This window comes from Neolamprologus brichardi, chromosome 18 (genome assembly GCF_056152115.1).
Source record: "Neolamprologus brichardi isolate AB-2024 chromosome 18, ASM5615211v1, whole genome shotgun sequence".
Lineage (NCBI taxonomy): Eukaryota > Metazoa > Chordata > Actinopteri > Cichliformes > Cichlidae > Neolamprologus > Neolamprologus brichardi.
This window is the reverse complement of record NC_142121.1, coordinates 5,274,323-5,301,617: the sequence shown is the minus strand read 5'-3', so window position 1 is coordinate 5,301,617 and position 27,295 is coordinate 5,274,323. Positions and strand designations below refer to the sequence as shown.

Sequence of the window (27,295 nt, the reverse complement as noted above, 5' to 3'; positions counted from 1 at the left end):
GTTACTAAAGCAGCTAGACAGGTTTCCACCAGTTAACCAACAAATGTTGGCTTCATATCAACATACTGACAGTTTTGTAGACTGTGTTACATTTTACACAGAACCTAACTCTTTTCTGAGTCTGATTTAACTCCAGTGAATGATTGATGCAGTAAACAGTGTGGAAGGGGAAGCTTAACAAATACAAGTAGGATCACTACTGTAGCCCAGTGGCTCTGCAGCGGTCGGCAGTTTAAGGCCACGTTTACCTCCAATGACTTACACTGAAAGTCTCTCACTAATAATATGAGCTTGTTCTTTCTTTCTGAGTGCAACTTGATACACATTTACCAGCACATGCTGATAAAGGGACTGGACATTTGTAATAAAAAAAAATTTACTTCCAGCAAGGTCTGACTTAATGTGGTATTTCTGACGTATCCCAGATTTATCCCTATTCTTGGCACGTCTTTAGGAAAAGCCTAAGTATTGCATATTAGCATTTGCTGGCAGCTGCTAATACTTGAAACGATCTTCACCAAGGTTGGTTTTCTTCTTTCCTTGCACAGCTTTTAACTCCATATTCACAGTTGCACTGTCTCACAAACAAAGCATTAAACCAGTGGTTCTTAACCTGGGTTCGATCGAACCCTAGGAGTTCGGTGAGTCGGTCTCAGGGGTTCGGCAGAGCCTCCACTGTGACATGCACGGCTCATTTCGTGCACCAATAAAAAACATATCTATGTCTTGAATTTGAAAAAAATCATATTTTATTTTTCACTAAAGAGGGGTTCAGTGAATGTGCATATGAAACTGGTGGGGTTCGGTACCTCTAACAAGGTTAAGAACCACTGCATTAAACTAACTAAACTTGACTACTAAGGTGATTTAACTGATACCATCCTATGCATGCAACTGGTAAATCTCATATGGTGAAAAGCTGCTTACAGTTGCTGCACTTCTGCAAGCCACTTTGCAGCCCATCTTCTGCCCAGAACCTCATTTTTTTTGCTTACTAACACAATCAGTGCCATGTCTGCAGTCATCTCCATTATTCTTTCATCCTTGACCAGCATTAAAGATGGACTCCACCAATTCGTCGTTATATTTACTTTTATTACACTGTCCGACCCAACACAGATCATTTGCATTGACTTAAAATAATAATCCAAATTGTCTGTATAAATTTGTAATCTGCTACGATCCAAAAACACCCTGTATTTGTGTTGAAAAAGAGAAACTGTTTTAGTTTATCCATAGAAATTAAACAGTCAGAACTTATCAGTTAAACTTCCACTTTATCTGCAGCTCAGTCCAATTCTCCCTCCCCACAATCATGCTTCAGTTTGGCACCTAGGCCACGAGAAGCGAGAGTATCTCTTTCACACCCACCTGACCCACACACCCAGCCTTGTCTCACATAACCCTGATGACGAAAACTCAACCCGCTGATCCCCTCTCGACTTCCAGCGCCCTGTAGGAGTTTGCTTTCCAGGCAAGATGGTGTGCTGAACATGTGACAGTAAAACTGCAAAGCAATTATAGCAACATGGATGGGCTGACAGGTTCCACGAAAGCCAGACATCTCCCTAAAAAGACATGCAGCTCTTCTGTAAAGTTTCACCACATTTGTTTGTTTGAGCTTGTTGCTTGGTAATTTCTTTGGCATATCCAGCTTTACAGCTGACACAGAGGCCTCGTGGATGTGATGCAATCCAGTGCCATATGGATGATTGCTTCTTCTGAAATGAGTAAATCCCATTTAGTTTTCCATCCAGCTTGACTTTTACAGTAATATTTGCATCAGCTGGGAAATGAGTGCACATTCAGCAGATGTTTTGACCTACTTTGATCTTGACTTTTCTGGTGGGGGTCACCAGACAGACAAACTATCTGCTCAGGGGACTTTCTTGATTCTGTTGTTGCATTAAGGCTGAAGAAGGGAAGCTATGTGTGATTTTGCCTGACTAAATTCCTTCTAAATACATGTTTAAATCTTGAAATCTGTTCATTAACACTTGTTAACACTACCCTTTATATTAACCTCATCATCTTCATTGCAATCATGACACAAGAAGTGAAGGAACAAACCAAAACGCTTTCAAAGAAATGTTAAAATCTACCCATTTCTCTGAGGAGAGTAACACACTTTTCACGTTAAAAAGTAAGCTGGTTGCAAGTAGCCATCTTTCATCCTCATTTATATACTGACAGGCGACGTTAATAAAATTGTTCGATTTTTATCAAGATGACCAATCAGACTTGTCTATGCAGACACTGCACCAACAGCCCATACTCCTTGAGGCAGCCTTGGAGCCCAAGCAGACTTGGAAAACGTGTGATTGGATCGGCAACTGCCCCCATTTACGTCCACAAACGAGTGGACCAACCAACCAACAGCAATGATGTCAGTAAACACACCACAAAATCTCAATGGGAATGGAAAAAAACACATTTCAAGACATTGACCCAGCCTTCAACTCCTCCAAAACTTATCCAATTAAAAGTATGAATATTGGGTTTATGTTTACACTTCTTGGTAGCCTCTGTCTGCAAGATTTTCCAGTGAATCTCACCAGTTTCTGACTTTAGATTTAACCAAAAAGTGTTTGCACAACTTAAAGGAAAGTAATAGTCAACCTTCAACATGTGCATTCTCAAAACTCCTGCCCCATGCACTCTGGATACTTGTTGAGAAAAGACTATATCATGTTTCATTGCCCCAGACTCTTACACACCACCACTGAGCACTGTTATCCACTGGTGGGTCATTATTAGTCACATGTATGAAGGATTCAGGCAATAGTCCAATAGAAACTAAAAGGCTCTGAAACAACAGAACACCAAAAAAGCGGCACGTCTGAGCCTCTAACAAGCCCAGTGACGGCAGTTTAAAAATAGAAAGACAAACAATGCAAAGAATGGCGGCAAAAACATCTCAGCTCCTCACTTGTGAAGTCCCCCCCTCCCCACCGTTTATGTGGGTGTTTACCACAGAAAACATGACTCTGACGCAACTAATACCTGATTATGTTCTGCGTAGAGACACACAGATAAAAAGACTGATATTAACAGAGCGAGAAATCAGAATCCCGGCTGATGGAGTTTACAGTTAATGCCTTCGTGAAAGAGCAGTCTGCATGTGTCTGCGTAAGAAGCCAAAACAAACAAGTAGTATAAGAAACCTGTGTAACAGACAGACATGGCCCAATGACACAACAAAGTTCATCTGTTCTGTGGTGCTTCTTTATTCAGACTGACATCAAAAGTTGAATGTATTATAAATTTAATAATTCTAGTATGATCTAACTTTACGTTGAGATTCTTTAGTAAGTTCAGGTCACCCTCCCAACCCCCCAAAAATAAAAGTCTTCAGTTTTTCTTTAAAGTACTTGAGTTTGTTCAGTTAAAAGCGCTACATCATCTCCTTCATTTCTGCCAAAAAAATAAGTAAATCTCAGATCCATGCGTTTTCAAGCCTACAATAAAGGGACAAATACAACCAAAATTATCCAAATATCTGCATGTTTCCAACTGTAAAAACAGCTAAATTCTTTCTACTGGATCTGGATTAGCAGACCAGACAAGTCATTGCTCCTTAAATCTATTCTGGCTTCCACTCCAGGACACAAATTTGTACCTCAATCCTGTCCCATGGTCTTCAGGAGACATCTCAAGGTCTTCAGGCACCTTCAGAGGGCTAAATGGTGCAAATAAAACAGCCAGGTAAAAACTGGATCACGGATAATGGTAGAAAAAAAAGAAACACCTAATTTAATTTTTTTCCAGTTGTTACAAAATGCAAACCCAGGCTTGAGGTAAGCTCAGCTTTTAAGTGTGACACACTGCACGAGAGCAGCTTCTGTTTATCCTCAATGAAGCCCCGCTTGGAGTATTTCAAGTGACCCCGTCTAAAAATAACCGAGTCACACTACATTCCATCCGGCAGCCATCAGGAGTACAGAGGGATGGGGTTGGGCTAGGTTGGGCTGGTCTGGGTGCAGTTGGGTGGGGTGGGGGGCAACAACAACAGCCTGTATCAACAACACCGATCCAACAACAACGGTCTCCTAAACACACCTGCTCATGTTTCAGTGGCATGCACTGGACAAACAGATGAGAAGAAACACAATGTTGTCTGCGTGTTGATCGATGCTAGCTCAAGGGAAAGTTTGACGCTTGTCATGCCCTTTTCCTTTCAGCGTTGTGTGGGCCTCGACCCCAATTCGCTGTCACTTATGGACAAACAGTTTCCACCCTTTTGTATTTGTCTGGGTGTTTAACCCAAGAGGCAAAATCCAGGAGTCAAAAGAAGTTCATGTAAAGACCACTTCAGGATGGCTCCAAAGACGAGACGTTACTGTAGAAACGTGTTTATGGTGTAGTACAAAAATATAATTTTGACCGATTTATTATAGCTTTGACTGATGAGGTGTAGCTGTCAGCCAGCTTCACCTGAACTGGACTCTTTAAGCGTGTTTGTACGGAAGAGGATTAGGGCCACTGGAAAAAAATCTGAGAAAAAAGTCAGAATTCTGACTTTAATCTCAGAATTCTGAGATTAAAGTCAGAATTCTGACAAAAAAGTCAGAATTCTGACTTTTTTCTCAGAATTCAGGAAAAGAAGAAAAAAAAAGACGTGCCCACTTTTTTCCCCCCAGTGGCCCTAATCCTCTTCCGTATGTTTGTGCTATTTGTACCTTTTGGAGTATTTTTATGGAATTATCATAAAAATAATATGCTTACTTTGTAGTATAGACAAAAACAGAGAGATGCCAACAGGTAAAGGTTATCCAGATACAGTTTTGGCAACAACGTTTGTTAATTTTCTTCTTAAAAACATTCAACTTGGTAAACTACTTTTAAGACGAAAAGCAACAAAGTTTGGATGTAATCACTGTTATTCTTTATATATGACGTAATCACATCACTTGACTGTGATGAAACACTCACAGCTGGTTTACTGTGCTGTTTTTACTCCAGCGGACCCCAGGTCCAATCAGAGCGGGCACTCTGAAACACACCCACTCCATCCCAAGTGATCTGATTGGTTCAAGTGCTTCCAGTCACGTCTGAATCTGTTCCGGTGGTGTGGAAACAGCTGAGTCACTCACACACACACACATGCACAGTAAGTAATTAGACACACATTGCACTCAGGTTTCACAACTCTTAAGAAACTTTGCAGTTGTTGTGGGAACACAGAGTAGCACAGCACGGAGTCTTTCCTCGAAGCCAACGCCACAAACACAAATCGTATGAGTCGCATGACGTTCGTCTACATCTGTAAGCACCATCATCCATCATTTAAACACACAAATGGCACTGCCATGATGCTTGACCAACAGTTCTTTCACTTTCCCAATAACAGTTTTATTGCATTTGTCATTTGTTTACATCCTGTAACTCTTGACTCCACAAATCCACAAAGCTGGAATAATTTAAAACACCTGTGTATGTGCTGGGCTTTGATCACTGGATAGTTCGCATATTTATATTATGATAAACCTGAGAAACAATCACAGTTTTCTCTCTGTTTTGGTTCTATGTTCTGCTGTGTGGCTCAGCCTGACTTGTGTTATTGAGCTTCCAGGTGCAGCAGGAAGCAGGTTTTACCAAATAAGCTATTACACCCACTAAGCACCAAACAGCAGATGGGCACACGCAAATGTCAGCTGTTGAAGTAAACAGCAACAACAGCTTCAACTCTTCTGGGAAGGCTTCCCACAAGGTTTAGGAGTGTTTATGGGAGTTTTTCTTCCAGAAGAACATTTGTGAGGTCAGATACCTGATACTGATCAGGTTGAGGTCAGGACCCTGTGGAGGCCAGTCACGGTTTCCCACACCAAACTCGCTCATCCATGTCTTTTTTGACATGTTGGAACAGGAAGAGGCCATCCCCAAATTGTCCAAATTGTCTTGGTATGCTGAAGAGTTTCTTCCACTGGAAATAAGGGGGCGAGTCCAACTCCTGAAGATCCACCTGACAACACTCTCCTGGTAACCTCCAACCCCAGATTCATCCTTTAAATTGCCATAAGGAGAAGCATGAATTGTGACTCCAGAAAGCACATCTGCACTGCTCTAGAGCCCAGTGGTGGCATGCTTTATATCACTGCTTCTGACGCTTTGCATTGCGCTCAGTAATGTAAGGTTTGGATTGGATTCATAGCTGAGTTGCTGTTGTTCGTAATTGCTTCCGCTTATATAATGCCAATAACTTTTAGCAGAGAGGAAATTTCGCAACTGGACTTGTTTTTTTTTTTTTGTTGTTGTTTTGCAGGTATCATGGTTCCACTCTGGAATCCACTGAGCTCCTGAGAGCAACCCATTCTTTCACAAATGTTTTTAGAAGCAGCCTGCCTGCTTGATTTTTATATACCTGTGGCCATGGAAGTGATTGGAACATTTGAATTCAGTGATTTGGATTTGTGAGTGAATACTTTTGGCATGTATGTGTATGTTCCTCAGGAGTTAGTGGAGAAACTAACATTCCCCATTTACACAACATGACTCAAAATAAATGCCAACTGTTACTTACATTACTTGCGACATTGTTTTTTCAGTTATCAACACCCCTCCCATGCCCCCCTCCACAAACACACACACGTAGATATACGTGGCTGGCTCACACTCTTCAGCTGTCAGCTCACATTTTGGGTCAGCACCTAATCTCCTGCAAGCCTTTGCCTGAGACGTGCTCTGTGCCTGATGTACAATTACCCACAAGACAGCTCTGACAGACAACAGCAGGTGGCAACAACACAATCCCATCCTGCCAGCCAAATGCCACAGAGACAGATAGAGGAAGAGTACAAGACAGACTGTGGAAGTGTAGATATGCAAATAAGGGCAAAGGAAATCTGAAACAATCCAAGCTCCCAACATAAATAGATAACTTTACTGCAAAAATTCTTTAGCTCCACACTACAGCCAAAAATAAAGCCAACATATCAGTGCTAAAATCTGCAGTTCCTCTAACGGCCACTTGAGGCTGTCCCAAAGTACATCAATCCCCACAAGACTGTTGAAATTACTAATTTCACTGCAGAAACAAACATGTTTAAAGTTTGATTTAAAAAAAAAAACATTTAAAAAAAACTCTTTAAGTATTTTATGCCCTCAATTCAACTCCACAGTGGAAAATATTTTTATAATTCTACTTTTTTGGATTTGTTTAAAAAGCTGGCATCTTGAAATGAGAGCTGTGGTGACTTTGATGCACATGTCTGGAGTCTGGGAACTAGCCAGTTGAAGAAGTTGGTGATCCAATTATTTATTAGTCTGAAACCTAGCACAAATTAGCAGCTATCTTCATGATCTACAATCGCATCCAAATATGGCCACTTAGCTCTAATAAGTTCAAGTCCACAAACCAAAAGGTGACTTTGATGTAACTGTTGTACAGTTGGTACAGTTTTGTTCAGGCATTTACTCACATTCATTATGAGGCAGTTGAAACTTGGACACAGCTGCATGTTTGAACAGGAAAATGATCCCAAAAAAACATCACAACTGTTTTTTAAATGGATAAAGTAGGCTGTGATGGACCGAGCAGTGAAGGAAACTTAGGCACAAGTTAAAGTCCAAAAAAAATATTTTTTATTTAACCCCAAAAACATAATTGATTAACTCATGCAAAAAGAATCAAAATCTTGGGCCCATAAAAGAGGTCAAAATAACAGACCTCTACTCAAAGTTGACAACACTACTGATAACTCAAACAAACTGACCTAACTTAACGAAACAAAGGGGAAACTTAAATAGTGGCTGATCAGCCCACAAAAACAGGAGAAGGGGTAAAACACACAAAACCTAAATAAACCTAACATAATGAACTCCAATTCCCCCCCATGGTCCCGAGTTATGGCATGAACCAATTTGCAGTCTTCCTTTAAAGCTCGCTCCGCCCCTTTTCCACCTCTTGGCTCCTTAATCAAGGGACTGGAACAGCTGCAACTAACTCAGAAAACAAAAGATTAATCACACATAACAGTGTAAACTAAAATGTGCGCACTTATTTTAGAATGCAGTGTTATGTGGATATGTGAGTGAATTCTAAACCAAAACCAGTTATTTATTGTCCTGTAAATTAATTCCTATATTTAAAGAAAGACATGTGAATGCAATGTTACTTATAAGCCTCTACACTAACATGGTGGGTATTACCACTGTGTGGCTGTAAGTGCAGCCATCACATAGGCTAACATTAAGCTTCTGGAGTAGTCTTCCCAAAGTCCCGACCTCAAGCCTACTGCACATTTGTGGACTTAATTTTATGCTTAAAATTCACATCTGTGCTATGTAACCAACCAGATTAAATGAATTCTACCAATTCTACCAAGAGTCACTTGAATGAGTGATGAAACATTTCTCCCATTAAAAACACTACGTCCAGATGAACAGAAATAACTTTTTGGCAAATATTAGTGGGCATGTATTTATACTATACGAAAATCCCCCCAAAATGCAAAATTGTACATCCAATTCTTGTTTTTTAAAGCCGTTAAAGAGGTACGCTGTGCAATCATTCCACCCAGGAATTAGAACAGTTTCAGAAATCATTAAAAGCCCAAAATTACCATGAAGTCCATGCACATGAGTGTAACGTCTTGATGCATTCTCAATCATCCAGGAAAGTAAATCTCCAAAAGTTGATTCTGTTCATCTGGACGTAGCATTTTGTGGGAGAAACGTTTCGTCACTCATCCAAGTGACTTCTTCAGTCTCAGCTGACTGCAAATCTTATAAACAGTACATTTGCATAATGACTGAAACCAGCCCACTGAAGGATCAATGGGCTGCGAGGTCAGTTCCTTAATCATAATTATGCAAATTCTCATGACCATTGATCAACAACCACTGACCAAAACCCACTGATGAATGGCCATGAGTACCATTCACAGATAGTTGGGGAATGGCTGCAATCACAGCATTGTAAGATGGCGAAAGATGTACCCTTAAGATCAACCACTGCCCAAGCGAAAACCTGTAGTGATCCCATATGTGTCAGGAGTATCGGAACAGTTGAGACGCATTTTTTCTAAACACTGGGTCTCTGTGGCTTTTAAATCCCAAAACAAGTTGCGCCAAAAATTGGTCCACCCCACGGATCGGGTCCCCAACACAAACAGAGTAACATAGTGTACGCTGTTAAGTGCCAGGAGGATTGCCAGGATTTATACATCAGGGAAACCAAACAACCTCTGGCGAAGTGGATGGCACAACACAGAAGAGCTACCTCGTCAGGCCAGGACTGCAGTCTATTTACACCTACAGGCCAGTGGACACTCTTTCAATGATGAGGATGTACACATCCTGGACAGGGAGGAACGCTGGTTTGAGGGCGGAGTCAAGGAAGCCATTTACGTGAAAAGGGAAAGACCATCTCTGAATCGAGGAGGGGCCTAAGGGTACATCTTTCACCATCTTACAATGCTGTGATTGCAGCCATTCCCCAACTCTCTGCGAATGGTACTCATGGCCATTGATCAGTGGTTGTTGATCAATGGTCATGAGAATTTGCATAATTATGATTAAGGAACTGACCTCACAGCCCATTGTTCCTTCAGTGGGCTGGTTTCAGTCATTATGCAAATGTACTGTTTATAAGATTGAAACCTGCAATCAGCTGAGACTGAAGAAGTCACATGGATGAGTGACGAAACGCTTCTCCCACAAAACGCTACGTCCAGATGAACAGAATCAACTTTTGGACTTGTCACACTATTAACATTTTTCAACCAAAAGTTGTTGTCATCAGCTCCACTGACTCAAACACTGAATACATAGAAGATAGAAACTGGGTGAAAAAAGTCCAGATGAAGATTACAAGTGGACCTTTATTTATTAATCAGTTTGGTTTTACTTGGATGAAAAATCTTCAGCTGGGTGAACTATAACTGAAATGAAACAATTATTATGTCCATGATATTAAAATGCATCTTGTGATGTTTCTGTCACTTTACAGTACAGTGTAAATTGCCCCTGACCTGGACTCACCCAACTATCTGTTATATAACTCAGATGTGTTGCATCCAGCCTGGCGCCCACAAATCCCTGTCACCTCCGCTGAATCCCATGGAACCTTTAGAACCGGCATCGGGTAACGGACGACCTCCGCCCCTTGCACTACTAACACCATTTGAAATGAGCGTGTAAAACAGCTCACCAATGTGACTCCCCCTTCAATGCCTTCACCACTTGGTCACAAAACAGACTGCCAAATGGGTCATGGCTCAGCACCATTAAACGGGGATCTGAAACTCTGAGAACGTGCATTAAGATATTTCTATTTTATTTATTCCACAGCAAAAGTTTTATTTTTATCATGGTATTTATAAAGAACAATCACTGAATGGCACTTTAATGAACAATTCAAATAAATGGGAACTGTCAGAAAGTACAAAGTAAAAGAACAAAGAATAAACCATGATCGATGTCATCGCTTATAGTTTTTTGAATTTCTTGTAAATCCTCACATTTTCTGATTATTTACATAAAGGATGACAGGATTTTCTCTTTGAACTCGACTGTATATTTACCTGTTTTCAGCTCATGCTGAGCAGGTTTATATGTAACTTTATACAAGAAGAAGACCAAGAAGAAAATCTTATGAATTTCCTTTTAAAACACGATCACAAAGCTTTTTCTTTTAAAGATTCTTGCAGCACAAATCATTTACCCTCACCATATGTTTAGCTCCACAGTGACATAAACATACATCAGGTAACGTAAAACTGTAAAGTATTAAATGGTGCTCACTGACAGTTAATGAACACTATAACAAAACAAGAGTCCATAAAACAGATTTGGAAACAGACCAAATCTGACCAGTGAAGGACTGTACAGTAATTATTCTACAGTTACGTATCCTGAAATATTGAATCAAATAATGTTGTTATTTAAAGGGGAACTATTATTAATTTTCTTGTTTATCCATCCATTATCTTCTGCTTATTCAATTGAGGGTTCAGTGAGTGGGGATGTTGAAAGTATGGTGATGTCAGACACACACCTCTGTATGAAAATGCCGAAGTCCCACCCAGCTTCTGTTCAAACGTTCTGTTTGTGACGGACTATACCAAGGCCCAGAATATGATACAAATGAGTATACTGAACTGTGACGAATGAAAAGCTACTCTGGTAGTACAGAGAAACATTATTATGGACTTGGAAACGAGCAACACATGCCTTCTTTGAACCTTATTTTCAGATTTTAATGCAGTTTAAATCTGTGTTGTTATTTAACAATTTTCCTTCAGTCCGAAAACTTTTAATTTTAATGGAAAAATACAAACAGATGACTGGGATCACTATTAGATTAATATTTCATCTTCATCTTTCAAGTTATGTGTAGAAAGTTACACTTTAGCCTAAACAAACTGAATAATTTATGATTGTGTACTCCGGCTCCATCCAGTGGCAGAAATAAAAAACTAAGGATATGGATGGAAAGACAATCATGTAAAGAAATGATTCTTGTTTTCTTACAGAGAGCAGAGAAGGAAAAAAACATGCTCATAAGCGAGTTCTCTATTGTCAATAGTACTTTAACATGATACACTTTTTAAATATTTCTTCATAACAACTGAACAGTTTTGTAAATAAGTTTGTTTGTTTAGTTCTTCATGAAAATTATGTGAGAAAAATCTCATTCATCCTTAAGCCATCCTTTAAGCTCTAAACACCACGTCCAGAACACCTCACTATGAATGTGAATGGTACTTATGACCATCAAAGGAGCTTGTAAAGAAAAGCGTCTGGACTGCTTGAAGACGTTTCACCTCATCCGAGAAGCTTCTTCAGTTCTAAGGTCAAATGGCCCAGATTTAAACCCAGTGGGGGTGTCCCCCCCAAAGAGGGAAAAAAGGACCCCCTGATGATCCTCTAATCACATGAGCCAAGGTGTGAAACTGGGTGTGGGTCCCAATCAGCCAGGGTTTCGGGTGAGCTCATTGTGAAACCTGGCCCCACATTGGCCCCACATTGGCCCCACATTGGCCCCACATTGGCCCCACATTGAACATTGGCATCCTTGAAAGAGTGTCCTTTATCCTTTCGAGGATGCCAAAGTTCACATTTTGGACAGAGAGGACAGATGGTTTGAAAGAGGAGTGAAAGAAGCCATCTATGTCCACTGTGAGCGACCATCTTTGAACAGAGGCGGTGGTTTGCGACACCAACTCTCTGCCATCTATAATCCAGTTTTGAGATCCCTCCCCAGACGCCTTAACGCCCACGCACATCCTGGGCCATCTGACCTCAGGAAATCACATGATAGGGTGGGGCCAGGTTTCACAATAAGCTCACCCAAAACTCTGGCTGATTGGGACCCACACCCAGTTTCACACCTTAGCTCAGGTGATTAGAGGATCATCAGGGGGTCCTTTTGTCCCTCTGTGGGGGGGACACTCCCACTAGGTTTATATCTGGGACTCTCCACCATTTGACCTTAGAACTGAAGAAGCTTCTCGGATGAGAGGTGAAACGTCTTCAAGCAACTTAAAGAAGTCCAGACGCTTTTCTTTACAAGCTCCTTTGACTACGATGACCTGGATGACTGAGAACCTTCACACACATACGGTACTTATGACCATTGGTCAATGGTGTTTGATCAGTGGTTGTTCCTAAATGGTCATGAAAATTTGCATATTAATGATCAAGAAACTGACTTCACAGCCAGTTGTTCTCGTTTCAGTCATTGTGCTAATGTACTGTTTAGAAAGTTGGGGAAACCTGCAGTCAGCTGAGAGTGTAGAAGTCACTTGGCCGAGTGACGAAACGTTTCTCCCACTGAAAACGCTACGTCCAGATGAACAGAATCAACCTTTTGGGGTCATCCATCCAGTTTCTTCTACTACTCTAATTCAGATAATGGGGGTGTGAAGCTTATACTATGCTGTCTTAAGGCGAGAGTCGGGGTATGCCTTGAAGAGCTCACCCTCCATCACGGGAGAGACAGACACACAGAGAGACAAACAAGCATTCACACTAACATTCACACCTACAGCAAATTTAGAATCCGTAATTAACCTAACACCATCCATGTCTGTGGACTGTGAGAGGAGGAGCCACAGTACCCGGAGAAAACCCACGCAAACACAAACACCACACAGAAAGGCCGCAGACTGGATTCAAACCCAGAGTTTGAAAACATTTAAAAATTAAAAACTTCCAACTGAGATGAGTGTCAGGGAGATTTGTGACAGAAAGACAGCTTAAAGTGTGAAGGGAAGGATGGTAGTAAGACCTGCTGTCATGCATGGTTTGGAGACACTGACAAAATGACAGGAGGCAGAGCTAGAGCTGGCAGGTTTAAATATGCTGGGATTTTCACTGAGAGTCATTAGAAAGAATAGGTATTTGGATATATCAGGTCGAGGTGTTTTACTGACAAAGTTAGAGAGACAAGGCTGAGATGGTTTGGACCTGTGCAGGGTAGGGACAGTGAAAATGTTAGACAAAGGATTTAAAGATGAAGATGCCAGACAAAAAGAATAGAGAAAGGCCACAGCAAAGATTCATGGGTGTAGCGTAGGAGGACAAGCAGATGGTTGGTGTGACAAAAGAGGATGCAAAGGACTGGGTGAGATGGATGATCCACTAAGAAGAAGATGAGGGGGAGAAAAACTAAAAATTTGTGTCATTTACAGCACCTGATTGATACATGTGTAAAAAATGTGACCTGTTTCTAATAAGAATCTTTTAACCTCTTAAGCCCCAACGCCCCCTGATACGGGGGCAAAAGGCAGGAGATCAGTTAGGCTTGGGGTTTAAGAGGTTAAGTGAAAAGGCACAAACACGGACTATCAGGTCTAACATCCTCATGTTGGTGTTGTTCCTGGATCAACATAATAATGTTAGTCTGGGAGCATCATTGGATCTGATGAATCACATTGTGTTGTCATATCATTGTGACTTTGGAAAAAAACTGCTGATGTCCACTCAGGAAAGAAATCAAAAAATGGGGTGTGAGGGTAGGGCTGCACGATTAATCGTTAGAAAATCGCGATCTCAATTCATACTTATGTGCGATCTCATTTCCAAATGACAACGATTAAAAAAAAAAAAAAAAGACGACGATTGTACCGCATTTTGATCCGGGACGTAATCTGCATGAAAACAAGCGCTCACTCTTCCTGCTCAACAAATGACAAGGGCGGAGCCTTATACCACGTGATACAGAAGCTGTGCTGTGTGATGCTAAAATTGGCAGGAAAAAACAACAGAGAGCACGTCAGGGATGACGAGAAAGTGACAGGAGAAAATCCATCCCCGTCAACCACCCAAACATCAATAACGGGAACCTTATACAGCGCTTCCCTATACCCGTCGAACTCCCGCAGGCACAAAGAAATTACGGAGGCTATTACTTATCACCTGACCAAAGATATGGCTCCATCAACACTGTGCAAAACGAGGGATTTAGGAAAACGATCAACACCCTAAACAAACGCTACACAGTGCCGTCCCGCAACTATTTTTCTATTGTTGCACTACCTGCTCTATACACGCAGTGTCGAGCAACGGTGGAGACGCAATTTCAAGCAGTACAACATTTTGCGGCAAAACGTGAGACATTTGTTGTTTTTATGTTTGTTTATTGTTTTTATGTTCAGTCTCAACTGTTACGAAGTTGATGTGCAGTTAATAAGTGCAATAAATATTTATACTGGAAAAGAAAATCGTGAGAGAATCGTGATCTCAATTCTAAGCAAAAAAAATCGTGATTCTCATTTTATGCAAAATCGTGCAGCCCTATGTGAGGGTCAGGGTTAGGGTTGGAGAACAGGGTGTGATCGCGGTCAGGGTACGATTTGGTGTGTGGTGTGAATTTGTTTCCACGTGGCAAAACTATTACATCACTACAATCTCATTGGTCACTTGTGATGTCCAACCTGGACCAACATTAGCTTTGTTGATCCAGGAACAACATCGACATGATATCAGCTCGTGCTTGCTATTAATCTGTTTAGGCATCTCTGATTATCTAAGTATCAACACTAAGCAGCCAGTCACAAGCTTGCAGTTAGAGGGAGGTTTCAGATCATGAATGCAGCTCTGTTCATAGTAAAGGCATACCCCAGGACATGCAGATTATAGTAATGGTTAATTACAGTTTAATCTGATACCTTCCAGCTGCATGTCCTGTCTTTCAAAAAGAGCCAAATTCATTCCATATATTTACTTTCTGTTTATCAACTAATCTGCTAATTAAGTAGGCATTTGAGTCATGCATCACAAGATACGAGCATGAAGTGCGTCATGAAACTGTAGGTTTCACTGTTTGTCAAATCGCACAGTTTAGTCTGACACACACAGGAGATATTAGCAGGGGGATTAAATTAGACAGTCATATGTGAGCAATCAGCTCTGCAGGGCTGCAGCTGAGAGTCAGGACGAGACCCGGCTCTCGCAGAGGACTCAGTCCTGCATGATACAGTATGAGAAGCTACACGTGTTTATATACTCTGTGTTAGGAAACCTTCCAGTATATTTACAAGAGATGATTCAAATTTAAGGCAGAGAAGTTGTTTTAGAATCACTGCACATCAGCAGAGCTGAACTGCTCATCCAAACCATGAGCGCCAAGAAGCTTTTAGAGAGTAACAAATAAAACCCGTTCCCGTTTTAAATGTGCATCTGCTTTGCTTCTGACAAAGTTTTAAATGCAAATGCCTCTGAAATATCCTCAGCACATGCAGACATGTATAAGAAGCATTTCAGAGGTGTTAATTGACAGAACATTATATAACCAGTTTTTTATTTGTTTTTTCACAAGCTTAAGTTTCAACCTTGGCTCACCTTTAATAACGCACTTAATCGTCTTTAAATTCATTATTTAAATGCACCTTGGATGTTGTAACTGTTCCTTTCCTTGGATTTTGTCCTTTATCTTTGTAGAGGCTAAGCCTACGCTTGAAGCCGCTGAGGTGGTTGTTAACGGGGGTGACGCGATGTCACAGGTATGTATGAATTAAAGTAAAAAGTCCAATAACTCCAGCAGTACTTATCTTGTCCTTTTTGGTCTTTATTCCCATATCATCTTAACATAACAGCGCAACGGTCACAAACTGCTTGCCTTCGTACAATTAACGACACACGTGGCACTGATTACGTGCGTCTACCTTAAATACCTTTACATGAACAAAACAGAAAAAGGTGACCTCTAGCGGCCACATAAGGTATTAACCCAAAAATGGCTCCTACAATCTTTGACCTTTTAACTAAGAAAAAAATACCTTCGAACTACAAACAACTGAATGATGCAGGAAGCAGGACACAGTTGATCAACTTTTAGCGTTAATCCACCAATAAATTAGCTGCAGTAGCAATCTGGGAAGTTGAAGGACAACCAGTGTCTGTTTTGGAATTTTGCATTGTCAGATGGACCTCTGTTCGTTGACATACAGAAAAGTCAAGGCTGCAGTGCATCTGTGAAAGCAGAGATAGCTGCAGAAGTAACCCACCAGAGGCAACAATTTAAAAACTTTGGAATGAAGGTCTCAATCACTGCCAGGCGCCGATTAATATGAAAGACTACTCAAAAGTTATGAGACCTGAAAATTCAAATTCTGAAAAAGTTGGATGATTTTAAGTGTTTTGTTAAAGATCTACTACAGCAACCCATCTAATATGTGAAATAAAATGACTGAAATGGTTAAAGAAACTTCATCTATATCAAAACACCACCTTGTCCTTTGTGGTCACACAGACTTTTTCTAGGTTTCAGTTAGGGATGCACCGATACCGATACTGGTATCGGGTATCGGGCCCGATACTGTAAAAGTTAACCGATACCAACTTATTTCATTAATCAGAGGGTGGCTTGTCATTTCTGTTGTAGTTTTTTAGATTGGCCACTAGGGGGGCAATTATTATTTTATTTATTATTTATTTTATAATTTTTTTATATTTTATTATTTATTTAATAATTTGTTTACAATATGGACACTCTGCAATAATTTAAAAGTTTATTTTATTCTCAAACCTAATTTGTATTTATTTTATTCCGAACAGAAGTGTTTATTTATTATTCTGAAAGCTCGAGACAGTGCCAATAGTTCAGTGATATTTTGTAAAATTACAATGTGGAGACTCTGCAATAATTTGTGCTTATTTTTCACTTGAAATTTTTTTGTGGTCATTTTTATTAAGATTTTATTTTTTATCGGCAGAGAATATAATAAAACCTGTCTTCCAATTAATTGTATTTGTGTGTGTGTGTGTGTGTGTGTGTGTGTGTGTGTGTGGTAGAAGTATCGGTGTTTGTACTCTGTATCGGCAAGTACTCAGATCCAAGTATCGGTATCGTATCGGTTTGAAAAAATTGGTATCGTTGCATCCCTAATTTCAGTATATGAAGCATAGATGTGTTAAATCTCCATTCATGTTGAGGTGACTAATGAAGTTATGAGTATTTCACGATCAGAGCCACTGAGGGCTGGTCTGAAAAGGCTGGGATGTTGACAGTGAACACTCAGCTTGAAGCTTCTCAACACAACTCACTTTTTCAAATACAACCTACGAATAATTACTGAAACATGCTGAAACGTTTAATGAGTAGCAGTGTGGAATAATGCATCGTCAGCCCAAAGCTCCTGTGTGATTTTGTATTTGTAAAAAATAACTGAGTTCATGGAGTGTGTTTACACGGTCATGCTGCTTGTGAGGTTTATCCTGGTTATATAAAGGAAATTACGTCTGCAGAGAAACCTGCTGCTACAGGTTCCTATATGCATGATAAACACTTGTATCCTGGTTACTGATTAGTGCGTGCTATTTGCACAGGAACGTGTGACAGCAGCAAACACAAATTAGCAGAAAGGGCTGGTGTGACATTTCTGTAACTGTGACTGCAGGCTTTAACTCCTTCACGCCCCAGAGACTGAAATCCATTTCCCTAAAAGATTGTTTGTGTTTGTGTTGTATTACTTGGCTTAATCTGCTGCAAATAGTCAGCAACACACCAGCATATTCACGTTTTAAGAAAACAGAGCAACGGGCTCATGTAGTTTTAATGAAGGATATATTTGTCGTGGTCCCTGAGTTTTGAATTTCTTGTGAACTGATGATTCTCCAACCAGGTTTCTTCCTCTTAAAATTACGTTTTCCTTCCCACCATTGCCAAGTGCTTGTCTCATTGGGAGTCATGTGACATTTGGGGATTCTTTCTTATGTTAGAGGGTCTTGACCTTATAGAATAATGCACCTTAAGGCGTTTGTTGTAAATTAACTGGGTCATTTTGACCCAGTATTCTTAGTTTTCCTGTGGTTTTGTATTTTGTTCCTTATGTTCATTGGATTGTTTGGTTTGGTATTTGGATCCGCCCTGTGTCCATGCTGTTATTGTGGTGTTTGTTCTGGTACCGTGTTCCCGTCCTTTGTGTTCTGTGTTCTCCTCATCCCCTCGTGTATTCATCCTTGTTCTCTGCCTCTCTCTCTGTGCTCATCTCTGTGTACTGTGTTGTGTTCAAGGTCCACATCTTGAGGTCAGTATTTTCAGGTTTGTGTCCTCCCCGCTCTGTCACGAGTAATTGTCCTCAGCTGCGTTCCCCGTGTGTTCCCACTTCCCTCATTAACTTCTGTGTATTTATGTCAGTGGCTGTATCCCAATTCAGGGTCTGCAGCCTCAACGATCCTCAAGGGCCGCGTACTTAAAGACCGCTAAGGCCGGAAGTGCGAGGCTTGTGAAATGGGACGGTCTAGCCTCCGTTGCGCTGCCCAGGTTGCCTAGCAACCATGATACTAACAGCTGGAAACGTTTCATACAGCTTTGTTTGACAGAAATGAAGGAGAAAATCTTTTGTTCATTTGTTTGTTTGTTTCTACATGAGCTTTGATCATTCTCTGATTAAGCTCAGCTATTGAACGGCGTATATTTTAAAGTAAAGGCTTTAAAACCAAGTTAGTACAAACGTCACTGATGTCACATAACTTTGCCGACATGTGGCCAACAGGAATGTTTTAATGTTCTTCGTTATTAAACATTTGCACATAAATAAGTGAAATAATATTCAGTTCTTACTTAAAGTTTACTCTTCAGGCGCGCCTCATCCGCCGTTTTTTTTCGGCAAAATTATCCACACCCACCGCCGCGCTATGCATTCTGGGATATGTTGGGCCACGAAGTCTACACCGCCACGTCCTTAAAATTCAGGGAAATGAAGGACGCATTTGAGGGCCGCATTTCGAGCAGCCTTCGCATTGGGACAGCCTTCGTCGCGTCGCGGTGACGTAATCGCCCTTAAAATGCAGCCTTTAAGGCTGCAGACCCTGCATTGGGATACAGCCAAAGTATCCCTTTGTTCCGTGTTGAGTCGTGCCTCTAGGTTGTGTGCGTTTCCCGTGTCTTCCCAGCGCCTCAGCTTTAGTTTCTCCCAGTATAGTTTTGTATGACTTCTTATGTTCCTGTTAATAAAGACTTGCCTTTGAGTTCATCCCCGTGTGTCTAGAGCCGTGCATTTGGGTCCTCTCTTGCCTTCACACAGCCGCCGCATGACATTAACACCATATGAATAATAGTGAATTGAATTTTAGTTTTTGAGAATCCACTATGAGCTTTGTTTCCTTTTTTTTTTGTAATATTCGTGAGTGTTTAGTTTAATATTGATAGAGTTTTTACTTATGTTTATAAGTCTTGTTTATGTTCGACCCAGTATGAACCTTCCAGATCCCTCAGGTCATCTGGATCCGGTCTTTTATCAGTTCCCAGAGTCAGAACCAGACACGGAGAAGCCGCATTCAGCTTTTATGCTCCTTATATCTGGAACAAACTCCCAGAAAGCCTCAGATCAGCTGAAACACTCAGTTTATTTAAATCCAGGTTGAAGACTCACCTGTTCTCAGCTGCATTTGAATAAAGCACCAAATCCGCACTTAAGCTTAAATTTCAAAACTTACATTTTAACTACTGATTTTATCTACTGTTCTGATTTTATCTGTTTTGATTTTATATACTGTTTTGTTTGTTTGTTTGTTTGTTTGTTTGTTTGTTTGTTTGTTAATTAGTTAGTTTGTTTGCTTGTTTTAATCAATTTTAAATCATGCTTTTTATTTGTTTTTGTTTCTAATGTCTCTGTAAAGCACTTTGAATCACCTTGTTGTTGAATTGTGCTATACAAATAAACTTGCCTTGCCTTACTTTGACAAGATTCTCTGTGGTTTAATTTTCAATATTTTCAGTTGTATTTACAACTTTTCAGTTGTATTTAGTTCCCTTTTGTTCCCTATTCTGTTCCAGTCTAATCTCTTTAACTTGTCACGAGACAAAGAAAGACAATAACAATCTTGTTTCCTCATTCTGTTACTTCCTGTTTTATTTTGGTATTCGTTGTTCTCTGTGTTCCCTTTGTCTTGTTATGTTTTCTTCAACTGTGTTCTCCACCTTTTTTCATTTCCCTCGTCACCTGTCTGTACTGTCTCAGTCGTCCCTTTGTCACATCGCCTACATTGTTATGTCTCGTTGGTCTGTGTTCCCTGAGAATTACATTCCTAGTTATCTCTGGTATTTATATTTCCTGGCTCTGTTCGGTAAATGTTTTGGATTTTGTGACTTTATTTATCTCTTGGTGCTAAAAGCATTACAGGTTCAGTTTTAATTAAAACCTCAGTCTCTGGCATAATATTGTGCACATGTCCAAACTCAAAAAGAGATCATAGCTGGAGGTGATTCATGAAGCAACACTGTGCAACGCGACCGCACTGCTGCGAGTCGATTCGTTCTTCAGTTGAACAACAGAGTAAGATGTCTGATTACTGAATCTGATTACATCAACTTGATTTCAGGAGTCACAAACATCCAATTAAACTTTCCTTCATGTGATCTCAACAATTTAAGCTGACCAACGTTTTGTTTTTCAGCCAAGATCCTCTTCACCTTTCAGTTTGTGAAAAACAAGTTGTGTCAGACATAATTTAAATCAGCATCTAAGATCAGATGTGGTTTGAGCAGAAGCTTGATGCAGACATGTTTGCTCTTGATTTCTCTGTTTAAATTAACTTCACTGTCCTATGGATGCCTTCAGGTTCAGGAAACAATGAATGCCGCAATAGCATCTTCACCAATATGAAGATTTCTTCCTTCGGAGCAGCTCTGCCTCTCTGATATGTTTTAAAATCCAAACACTCCAAACAACATTAACAAACCTGCACATCACAATCACCTGCACTTAAGTGTCTTACCTTGTTGTCATGCTGTGCCATAACTGAGCTCCTGTGAGAAAAAAAAAAACCACAGATGTGTTATTCATCAGCACTCACGCGCTCACACCCACTGCAGAAACTGTGGCAAAGACAGAGCTGAGCCTGAAGGCTTAGCTATTGATTTATTGGATGATCTACATTCCTGCCCTCACCTATCGAGCTGTTGGTGGTGACGGGAAGAATATCCCCTAAACCCGGATAGGTAGAAAATGAATGGATGGAGCAAACTGTAATGTAGTTACCACAAGCTATGATTGGGCTCTAAATGTAATATAACAACCATGTAATAAAATAATGTTAAAAGAAACATAATTTGAAGATGAAATAAATGCTTAACAAAGATCCTTTTCATGTTTCCAACCACAGGTTAAGTAGATATAATCTTTTTTTCTATGGGGTGGCTGTAGCTCAGGCGGCAGAGCAGGTCAGCTACTAATCAGAAGGTCGGTGGTTCGATCCTGGCTGCATCCCAAAAATCCTTGGGCAAGATACTAACCCCATGTTTGCCTACTGGTGGTGGTCAGAGGGCCCAGTCAGTGCGCCCCAGGGCAGCTGTGGCTACAATGTAGCTTGCCATTGCCAGTGTGTGAATGACTGAATGTAGTGTACCATTGAGTGTTGATATAGTGCTAATGATTACTGTGATGTTATGAAATTATACTTAATGACGTGCAAAAACAGTTTTCTTTAATAGAAGTGTTAGGCAATGATAATGAAAGTTTTCTACAAAGAGAAAACTATACTCATAACATTAAACGTAAATAACTGCTGACATCAGGAGTCCAATGTGTTCAAAGTGTAATTGTGAGCAACAGTCAGTCATGAGTCACCATCCGCCATGAAAGATGATGTCTCATCCTTACTCATCGGGCTAATAAGCCAGGATGAAGCTGAAATCACGTAAACATCCGAACCAAATAGATTTGGTTGGTTTCAAAGCAGCCATTTATAACTCTGCTGAGGGAACATCTTGGGTTTGAGCTGAACGGCTTATTTATTTCATTTTAATTTTCCTCTTTATTTGTCAGGGATGTAAAAAACATTAATCTACTAATAAAAAAGATCCACTGTATCAGATTTAGCTGTCAGCTATTTTTCATCCCTGAAATAGAAACACATAAAAAGAAATCATCGATAAATAAATTATAGTAATAAAAATGCTGTTGACAATTCAACATAATAGACCAAACATTTACCGATTATTTCAAAACCACAGACAGTATCCACATCCCATATATCCATTACGCTTTCTTGTAAATATCAAATACATCTAAATAATATATTAAAGCCTTTTTAAAATCTGAGCTCCTCGTTCATTCTATGCGTCTTTTTGTAAATGTTTTATATTCTTGTCAACAGCTTTGTTAGTTTATAGGGTTTGTGCTGCAGCCACATCACAATCCTCCCCTTAAACACTCCCTGGTGCTTCCTTTTTTCTCTGTCTTGTATTTGTTTGGTGCCTCCACCCCCTTGTTTGTCTGTCTGTCTGTGTTTTTGTTGTGGATGGGTGTGGGCGAGGTCTCCCTTATACCTGGCTCCCAGCTCTGCTCATCCTGCACACCTGCCAACAATCAGCCCCACCCAACCTGTTCATCTGCCTTCCATCCACTGTGTTAACGTTTTCTCCAACCATTCCTCGCCACAATGCAGTTTCTGCCTCAGTAATAACACTTTGAACACCAAATTAGAACTTGCTTGTAGTAAATCTGCTCTAATGTTTCTTATCACAAAGCTTTCTCCATGTTTTCTTCTTCACGAACATCACCCAGCTGCCCGCCAGTCTGCTTCTCCCTCTGACTACCTCAGCTTCTTGCACTCTTATCCCACTAAAACCAGCTTCAACCTCCTTTACACACTATAAAGATCTCTGTACTTGGGTTCCACCTTTACAGTTTTGGTTGTAATAGATCATTCATTCATTTCTACATTTAGGGTATTTATTTTTTTACATCTTCTAATCTGAGTGTCTGTCGTCTTTTTAATTATCAGGGGTTGATTACTCCCACAAAGGCCCCGCATACATTATAATGCTATTACTACATCTGCAGCAAAAGTGGTCCTGACTAAGGATGGGTATCGTGTAGGTTTTATCCGATACCGGTGCCAAACCGGTACTTTTGAAACGGTGCCGGTGCTTAAAGAATGGAGAACACAAACTTTGTCCTAAAACCTCTCATGTTTAACTGTTTTTTTGTAAAAAGATAACAATGTTAGCCTTTTCTGCAGCTATGGGGCATATATGGTATCACTCTTGGCTGGAAGCAGCTTAAACAATGGAAAAAACACAAACTTTGTCCAAAAACCTCTCATGTTTAACTGTTTTCCACTTTTTCTTTGGTCATTTTAGCCTTTTTGGCCAGAGTGAAGGGAGTATCTGCCATCAAACAAGAAGACAGCCGCATGTAGCTATGATGGTGTTTGCTAGTTCACCTTACATGCATTAATGTAATAACGTGGTTAGCCTACTCAACGTAAATTACACACGAACAACATTAAGCTACTCACGCAGAGACGAACGGCTGCTGCTGCATCATCATCCTCATCATTTCTGCTACACTGGCAGGGCTAGGGGCCAGGACTCTCCTCTTCGGGTTTTTGGGGGATGTTGCTAACTCCGGGTCGATAACAGGCACCACACCCGCAGTAGATGTGCTCGGTGTGAGGTCTCGCAGCAAGCTATCAAATACGGCGCATTTCTTGGCTTTTAAAAAAACGCTATGCGTCGCCAGGTGTTTCATCAGATTTGAGGTGTTACCTCCTTTGACAGTATCACAGTATCAGCTTAAAGCACTTGTTGCAGCTGCTGAGTTTGCATCTTTTGCTGTGAAGTACAGCCAGACTTTGACCGCTTCGCCTTGGGCATTTTTAATCTGTAGCTCTGCTCTAAAAGAACGTACGTACCTGGACCCGCCTACTATCCTCGGAAACGTAAAATGATTGGCTAGAATCTAAAGTGTATCACAGCTCAGGAAAAAAAAGCACCAAATTAAAGCACTGAAATGTTCGCTGCTTTCCGGTCTGGTTACTACCGATTATGTCAGATACCGGTACCCATCCCTAGTCCTGACAATAATTTTCTCAAACACTGGATGCGACGCTGCAGCCTGCACCAGCTTTTGGTTCACAGTGACATTACACAAGACTACAGCCTGGCCCTACTTCTGCATCACTTGACGTCTCTGTCACACAATACACAGACTCCTGGGACACAAAGTCATCACTCAAAAGTTTTTAAACTGATTTCAAGCAACTTTTTGTAAAGCACCTTTACACATCTTGTACACTTTGACAAACACTTTAGTGTCAGTTGGTCTTTTATCGGTGTCAGTATTTGTATTTAAATGGGTTTCAATTATGACTGAAGATCCAGAGTTATGAGATTAAGGCAAGGCAGTTCCTTACTAGTTATTCTTCTCTTTAATCGACTGATCATTTGGGGGTTACCTGCGGATCTGGACCGAATTACATCTCGGGTGGTGACCGTGATGACCAGCAGGGCCAGGAGGAAAGCCAGGAGGGTGTAGGCCCGAAACGAGTCAAAGGCCACAAACCTGCAGGGAAACAGAACAAAAGTTTCACTCACAGCAGCTCACTCAGGTTGTTGTGATGCACGCCACAGTTTAACTCTGTGGAAGTTTTAGCAGATCAATGTTTATTTTTGTGCAGCTGTTTATACAAGATGATAAAGCTTTATATTTTGATTTTGGATACATAATTTTACATTTGTGGATGTAAAAAGAAAAATCACCATCTATTGTGGAGCTAAAATATTCTCATATTCTTTTGCCATTATGAAAAAATGACCCTGTGTCAGAAGTTTGAGCTTTTCTGCTTTCCTTACTCAAAAAGTCAGGATGCAGAATTATAACAGATCTGTGTAACGAAGACTTTATAACAGCAATCTATGCTTTTCCTCTTTCAGTACATTAAGCAGAACCACTGCAGCAGTAATATAGCAATGCTGGAATATATAAAAATACTAATACAAATAAAATTAAATGAACACTATTTGGGGTTTTAAATGTTTTTTAAGTGCTTTTACTGTTGACTAATTATGAATGTAACTCTTATTTTTAGGCCATAAAATACATTTCAAACAATATATTGTAACAGAATGAAAAAAGTGAAATTTGTTTAAACAGACGAACAAACATAAACTTGACGAATTTTGTCTCATGAAGTCCCAAATTATTGTGATTTGTTTGGTTTTTTTGCTCATGGTGGTTTGTTTTGACAATGATACAGACATTACATACAGAAAAATATAAGAAACATACAGAAAAATACAGAAAACAGTGGTAGCTGAGTATTTACAACCCCTTTTTAAAGATCGTTATTATTATTATTAGTGTGTGAAGTATAGATGAATTTAAAAGTAACAACGTCAAAGGATTTAAAAGATATAATAGAAAGAAAGGACTAAAGATGAAATAATTACGCCTTTAATGTGGAATTACTAGGATGTCGTTATTTTTAACAGTATATTTAATATTTAACTTAAAGTCATAATTATTATTTATTTATTTATTTTATTAACAGGAGCTCAGTGCTGTGAGATATCCCTGCGTCATGATGCCTACCCGAACATCGCGTTGGCTGCAGCAAACAGGGCTGAAGTCCTGCATGGTCTCCGCCTCCAGCTGACCAGGCCGGTGAGGCGACACCCTGCGCGGCCGGGAAGGGTCTCCTGATCCCGGCTTGGCGGTCCGCCGGCCGCGGCCACCTGCCCACCTCCGGCGGTTCCTGCTTCCCGGCTCCCCAGCATTGAAAAACGACCGGGGTCCCTCCGCTCTGCCCCTCCGCTCCTTCAGCAGAGATGGGTGTTAAGCAAAGCGGAGACTTTACTGAGCTATTTCCGATTCTGAGGTTTCAAAATAAGTGTCTCATAACGCATTCACTTTTTGAAAATAGTCAAAATGTTCTTTTTGCAATTAAAACTAATGCGCTTAAATCATATAGTCTTATTAAATTACTTTTTATCTCAGGAATATATAGTTTACATTATTATTCACAGAGCAAAGATACATAAGTGAAACAAATGCAGTAACAAAACATATGATAACCAATTAAAAAGTAGCATGAAAGTTATTTTTTAAAGAAAACAAAATGAAAATACAAGTAACTCAAAAGTGTGCTTAAGTGCTGTGTTTGAGTAAAAGTAGTGCTGCTCTGGAACAGGGGTGAAATTAAAAGAAAGAAATTAAATGTACAAAAATTTTCTATCATTTGTATTAATTTTTCTTATTTTAACCAAAGGCTGGTAACTTTATATTTGAAACCTAGGTTCTAGCTTCTTATAGTTGTAATTAAACAATCATTAAAATTATTTGCATTTCTTTTTGGCTTATTTTCCCTGCCTTTATTTTGAAAGACACAATCATCATGCTTCCTGTATAATTGTCCCAACTTAAATCAGCTGCACACTTCAATTCCTGCCTCTTGTGTTGTTGTCGTTCAGGTTGGTGACGTCAGGTGTGTGTGTGTTTGTGTGTGTACATTTATTGGAGTGTAACATCTTTTGTTTGTGTTTTATTGTTATCTTTATATAGCCTTTGTCTGTAAATGACGGAATTACTACTATATACTGTACATGTAACTACACCTACGTTAACTGCACTAAATACAATGGAATCAGATGTTTCTCAGCTGCCAAAGTTAAAAGACTGAAGAATAGCTGCTTGATGCTGGTCTCCACCCATCCTGAAAGAGAAACAGAAAGTCAATATTTAACTTGCATTCATCAGAGACCCATACTGTGAATCTAAAGGGAGGGAACAGATCTGTTTATGCCCAAACTTTAAACAGGCCTGGTTTCTAAGAAATTAGCTTGAACAGCTTGGTGGTTCATGTTTGTTTTTCTGCCCACTAGTGGTAAAAAAAAATTACTTGGTTGAGCTTTAAAATGAACTTCTATGAACTGTACAATAAAACAGTACAGAAATAAGATAAATGTCACTACAAGTGATTCATGTTATTGTTACTGGACAGCCTGTGTTGGAGTTTCCTCCCACAGATCAACAAACATGTTTGGCTAGCTGAGATTCTAAGCTGCTGTGGACCCAGAGGCGAGATGGACGCAACTTTAAGTAAAAGAAAAAACGAAACAAAA

General features: G+C 40.1%; 1 protein-coding gene across 1 annotated transcript in view; it reads right to left on the bottom strand.

The window, feature by feature from the left end:
• The window catches only part of retreg1 (reticulophagy regulator 1), a 32,290-nt gene extending 6,272 nt beyond the window's left edge, over positions 1–26,018 (bottom strand). Inside the window, exons 1-3 of the mRNA XM_087832138.1 lie at positions 25,767–26,018; positions 24,631–24,737; positions 21,166–21,196 (exon numbers count right to left, since the gene is read on the bottom strand). Coding sequence (XP_087688264.1) covers positions 21,166–21,196; positions 24,631–24,737; positions 25,767–25,951 — 323 coding nt within the window. The 5' untranslated portion in view covers positions 25,952–26,018. The remainder of the gene's footprint in view (positions 1–21,165; positions 21,197–24,630; positions 24,738–25,766) is intronic.
• Between the last annotated feature and the right edge of the window lie 1,277 nt (positions 26,019–27,295).